Source organism: Xenopus tropicalis, chromosome 6 (assembly GCF_000004195.4).
Source record: "Xenopus tropicalis strain Nigerian chromosome 6, UCB_Xtro_10.0, whole genome shotgun sequence".
In the NCBI taxonomy this organism is placed as follows: Eukaryota; Metazoa; Chordata; class Amphibia; order Anura; family Pipidae; genus Xenopus; species Xenopus tropicalis.
Window position 1 is genome coordinate 62238402 of NC_030682.2, and position 6000 is coordinate 62244401.

The 6000-nt window shown below is 36.1% G+C and overlaps 1 protein-coding gene across 2 annotated transcripts in view; it reads left to right on the forward strand.

The window, feature by feature from the left end:
• bbs9 (Bardet-Biedl syndrome 9) overlaps positions 1 to 1974 on the forward strand; it is a 160187-nt gene extending 158213 nt beyond the window's left edge. For both annotated transcript variants that reach the window (XM_012964735.3, NM_001016821.2), the window contains 1 exon segment: positions 795 to 1974. In XM_012964735.3, the coding sequence (XP_012820189.2) occupies positions 795 to 823 (29 nt within the window). In that variant the 3' untranslated portion in view covers positions 824 to 1974.
• Positions 1975 to 6000: the final 4026 nt, after the last annotated feature.

Sequence of the window (6000 nt, forward strand, 5' to 3'; positions counted from 1 at the left end):
CGTGAAAACATGGAAGAAAAGATTTTTACAGTCCCAGGTGGATGTTGATTCTTGTCACAGTCATTACTCTTTAAACACTCTTCATGGAGTATTATTTACATGTTCTTTGGCTTTTTATGTAGGCATGTGCGTAAGAAGGAAATTTCACTTTGACCAGTTTTAGACTAGATGCAAGCCTGGAATACGTTCCACTTATGACAGACTCCTGTGCCTTAAGTTTTCCTAAAGAAAAAACTTTTCTAAGGATACTAAGTTTAGATGGAAAGCTATTCCTTTTATTAAATATTGCTGCACCACTTGTTTACTATTTCTTCACAGAGTAAAGAGAAATTAGAAAATGTGAAATATACAGTGCAGACATAATGGTACAGGTATAGGATCTGTTATCTGGAAACCCATTATCCAGAAAGCTCTAAATTATGGGAAAGCCATCTCCCGTAGACTCCATTTTAATCGAATTAGCCAAATTTGAAAACATATTTCCTTTTTCCCTGTAGTAATAAAATAGTACCTTGTACTTCATCCCAACTAAGATATAAATAATCCTTATTGGAGGCAAAAACAAATCCTGTTGGGTTTAATGAATGTTTACATTTTTTTTAGTGGATCTAAGGTATGGAGATACAAATTACTGAAAGATCCCTTACCTGGAAAACTTCCAAGCATTCTGAATAAAAGGTCCAATACCTGTACTCTCATGTCAATGTATAGATTCGATAGATGTTGTCTATATATATTGTCTCTTTTTCTGTCTTATTACCCCTGTATTTAATTTTTTGCATTTTCCTTTTTAGGCCTACCAATGAATCCTTCTGTTTCATGAGTAAGGATGCTACATTTTTATGCAATTGTTATGAAAATGTGATATTTATGCAGCTACACCCAATCAAAGTGAATTGCATATCTCTTGTCCTACCACACTGCACTGAAATTGTGAGGAGAAAATGTGAAAATGAAGACGGAGAACACAGGGAAACAATTGCCCAGGAAGGGGTAATTCCATGCAGGATCTGTCAGGGATGTGCATTTCTTTATTGGTGATGTTCTGTGGAAGATCCTAATCAAGAAGAAGAAAATTTTATATCAAAATTGATAACGTGTATAGATAACAGCATTAGTTCATGTTTCTCAGTTAGCCAAAAGCATTTTTACTGTCTTTTTGCCCACAGCCAATGCATTTATTTATGTTTATTTATGAATTGTTTAAGCTGCTTTTGACAGAAAAGTAAGCACATTAAATAACTGTTTACATACGGTAGTTCATGTTTATTTTACGTCTGTCAATTAGGATGGTATCTGTATGGAGCATTAGCAGATGGCTACTTAATGTGTCTCCTAATGCTTAATAATGTTGTTCCTCAGGTCTTATCTTTCTTTTGGTCATTAACCAGTTTGTACTATCAGCCTCAATTTCAAGTCATAAACATTACAAGGAAAATTAGATTATCACTTACCCTCTGTTACAGGATATGTTGCAGTGACATCTGCGAGGAATTTGGTACTTACATAGTTAGCATAATCCGATCTGTGCATACAGAGAAAATGGACAAGACAATGGAAACCGGTTTCATGGAGTGAATATGTGATCTCCATTCTTGTCATTATTCAGTAATTATTGTGAGTTTTGCTGACATACATTGACATTTAAACAGTAGACTTAAAACATGCATTCTTGCCATAGGAAAGCATTAAAAGCAATTAGGCGATTAAGCAATTTAAAAGGAACTTCTTGTTTTGAATACATTAAGACATTTTTTGAAGCAGCATACACTTTTACATCTTGCTAGAAAAGTTACATTTCACCTGCAGTTTAGCTTGGTCTTCACAAAGAATGCCAGTACTTTGGCAATACTTAGCATGTACCAAATTGTGTGATTTCTTTCCCATTTTTAATTAGTCTATATTTTACAATGCAAATATAATTTTTTTACATTATTTAATTTAGATGCAATATAATAAATATTTGTTACATTACAGCATCGTGTTTGCAATTTCTTGAATTCTGAAGATTATCAGTGGCTTCACGGCACACAATATACTGTTTTTCTAGTAATTATAGCAACAATAAAATATTGCCTTGTTTCTACAATGTTTCAGTGTTTTAAGCTTGGTTTAGAAGCTGTAGGAGATATACCATCAATGTTGCTACTATTGTGCATTATTCACTTCAAAGTATTGGAAATTACCATGAACCTGTGTTCTATAATGTCATAAGTGATTGTGAATACAGGGAAGTTAGCAAATTTGAAAGCTTGACATAAGTATTTAATTATCATACACAGTGGGACCCATTAAAAAAGAATCACAAACCCATGGAGATGTTTGAGAAGACACAATAACAGTGCATTTGTACTATTCAAAGTTTGCCATCTGCTATTAAATATGCCTTGCCCCAAAAAATATCCCATTGTAATTTTACATACTGTCATGTTCAACAATTTTTACACTGAATTTCTAGACTATAAATTCAAAATAAGACCAATATTTACAGTAAAATGATTCCATAAATCAGAACTATCCATATATGTTATACATTGATCATAAATCTTCCTCTTAGTCGTGACCACTTCTGACAGTTGACATTCTGTAAACACTTGAAAAAACAAGAATATTACCTTATTTGTTAAAAAAATCAGATGAAAAAAACACGATCAAATAAAAAAAGCAAAAAAAATGAATACCTGGAGTTTATAATGTTCACATCATTTGTAATGGGTTGCACAGCTCAGGAAAACCCCAAAAACTAAATTGACTAAATAGTTGAAATCGCTACTAGGACAGCTCCCAATGACTTCTACATGACCTTGCAAGCTTTTAGATATCAAAGTTTCACCAAGAAAATTCCCATTGTTTAATTATTATTTAGTTTCATGTTTTGTAACACACAATTTTTTTTCGAATTGCAGGGACAAAGCTACAAACATTGGTAAATAACTCCCTGGTGTTTTATACACCTTAGTCTGAATCTCCCATTCTTACAGTATATGATAGGTAAATGCAAATTAGCAAACTTGTACAGACTGGCAGTTACAAATTATTGTAGTACTATGGGGCATATTTATCAAAGAGCAATGGGACATTGCTTCTTTGATATCACTGGTCAGCTGAGGGTTAAATACACAGTTGTAAGCTTTAGGCCTATGGCACAAGGGGCTCAGTCAGAAAGCCACAATGGTCAAAATGCCCATGTGAAGCAAAATGTCACAGATAATAGATAGAGGCATTTGTACAGCTGATGTTTTCTACTTTAGCACAGCGGTGGTCAAAACTCTTCATGTGACATAGGGCTTGCACTGCAGTTTGGGTAGGGGACTGCTTACAGGTGGTACTTATCGGTACCTATTTTGGACACCATGGAACCTTATTGCTTGTGATCAAGCAAAAAGGCAAGGAATTCCTATTCTACATTATTTGTAATTGTAAGAAATACTGAGAAATACTTCATGACAGACTGACAGCTGAGAACATTTGAAATATGTCTTTTTAAAATACAAATAAACAAAAATGATGACATGTACCAATAAATACAGTATTCCCCCATCATTAACTAAAATATCAAAATGTAAGTGCTTAGAGAGAGGCGCATTAAGAGCTGCATGTCCTGTACTGCGAAAAGGTTATACATTTATTTTTAAGCAACTGAATGAGACAGACAAATGAACATTTTGCCTAACAAACCCTGTGTCAGACACACCACATTACCCATTTTTTAATTTGTGCGTGTTCCCACCCCTTTTGGATCAAGCCTAACACAGGAAACGCAGAGGCCTGCAGCTATTTGCACAATGCCCCATACAGTAGGCAAAGTGCGTGAGGCATTGTAAATGAGCCCTTCATTTTGGTACTGTCAGAAGTATGTAATCACAGTTCTGTTCATGTATAGCATTATGGTCTGTATAGAGATTTTATTTGCAATTGCATAATTTGCTTATGTAAAATGATTTGAATTAATATGGTCTTGTTTCCAAGTGTTAGAGAGGAATAGCACACATTTGTCATGCATGGAACAGTTCTGGTAGTTGATGAAAGATTAAAAAAAACTAAGAAGCTGGTCTCTGGAGAGGGTTAAAGTTCAAAACACCCAAGGGTAAATGTGAAATCTAGAGGAAAGTTGTAGTTTATTATATATATGTTGGTACAGCAGCCAGGACTAGCTTTTCCTGGTTAACAAAATGCTTCTGGGGCAGAGAATAAGGTGTACACTTTTGTTTGGGGAGGCTATAGTCAATAGAAGACTTTCCTTTGGAGAATTAATACTAAAATATGAATATTGAAGTTGTGGAATTTTTTCCCTTCTGCAGCAAATTAGAGAGGCTTCAGATGGGGATTTTTGCCTTCCTCTGGATCAACTAGAAGTTAGGCAGGTTATATATAGCAAAAAAATCCAGTAGCACACTGAAGATGTAAATCGTGAAAAAATTGTATTTTATTTGCCCAAGTACATAAAAACAAGCAAAGAGCAACGTTTCGGGACCCTCTGGACCCTTTCTCAAGCTAATTAGCTTGAGAAAGGGTCCGGAGGGTCCCGAAACGTTGCTCTTTGCTTGTTTTTATGTACTTGGGCAAATAAAATACAATTTTTTCACGATTTACATCTTCAGTGTGCTACTGGATTTTTTTGCTGTTGGATATTGACCCCCATGCAAGGTGAGGTTCTTCCAGTATTTGCACCTGATACCCGTTTGGGTAAGTTAACAGAGGGTTGAGCTCCCCAATACTGCTATTGCTAGGCAGGTTATATATAGGCATTATGGTTGAACGTGATGGACGTACATCTTTTCTCAACCTAACTTACTATGTTACTATATATAATAGAGTCCTGATCACAGAAAAGGCTGCCCTCTACCAAACAGTAATTTCCCTGCATCTCTGAAATAACTCTCCCTATGTGGCTGTGATCCAGAATACTGATTGTGCTGTCACATACAGAGGTTGTGTAGCAAGTAACACTGTAAAAAAAGCAGTGCTTCTTTGTGTGGCTCAAATAAAAGTGTTTATTCCTTTCAGTGCCAAGGACAGGTATGGGATCTATTTAAGAACCCTTTTTACCCCATTCCTTTATACAAAACAGCTTCAGCTCTTGGATATTGGTGAGTTTCCTTACTTGAACTGCTCGCTTTAGGCCTTTCCACAACATTTAGTTGTATGAAGGTGAGGACTACTGGCCATTTCAGAACATTCACTTTATTCTTCTTTAAACATTCTTTGGTAGAATGACGTGTGTTTAGGATCGTTGTCTCCCTACATGATGCACTGTCTCTTGAGAGTCAGTTCATGGACAGATGTGTTGACATTTTCCTTTAGAATTCTCTGGTATAGTTTAGAATTCATTGTTCCCTCAATGATGGCAAGCTGTCCAGGCCCAGATACAGCAAAACAGGCCCAAACCAGAACACTCTCTCCACCATGTTTCACAGATGGGATATGGATCTTATGCTGGAATGCAGTGTTTTTCTTTCTCAAAATGTAAGACTCCACATGTAAGCCAAAAAGTTATATTTTGGCTTTTACCCAGCTACCCTGCCATACATACCATTGCTGTTCAGTGTTCTCCTGATGGTGGGACTTAAACTTCAACAATCAGCAATGTGAGACAGGCCTTAGAATTTATCCTGGGTTCCTTTGTAACCTCTCAGACTATTAGATGCCTTGCAGTTGGAGTTATCGTTGATGGTCGACCACCTCTGGGAAGGGTAACACCCGTCTTGAAGTTTGTGATTGGTGGAGTCTAAACTCTTTAGAGATAGTCATCTAACCTTTCCAGGGTTATGGGTATCAACAACTCTTTTTCTGAGGTCCTCAGGCACCTCCTTTGTTCAAGCCATGACACACATCCACAAATGTGTATGTGTGATTAGGCTTTGCTGGATCCCCATTCTTTAAATAAAACAGGGTCTCTCGCTCACACCCATTGACTGAAAACACCAGACTCTGATTTCACCTTCAAATTATATGATAATCCTAAGGATTCACTTACTTTTGCCACACGCAGATATGTTA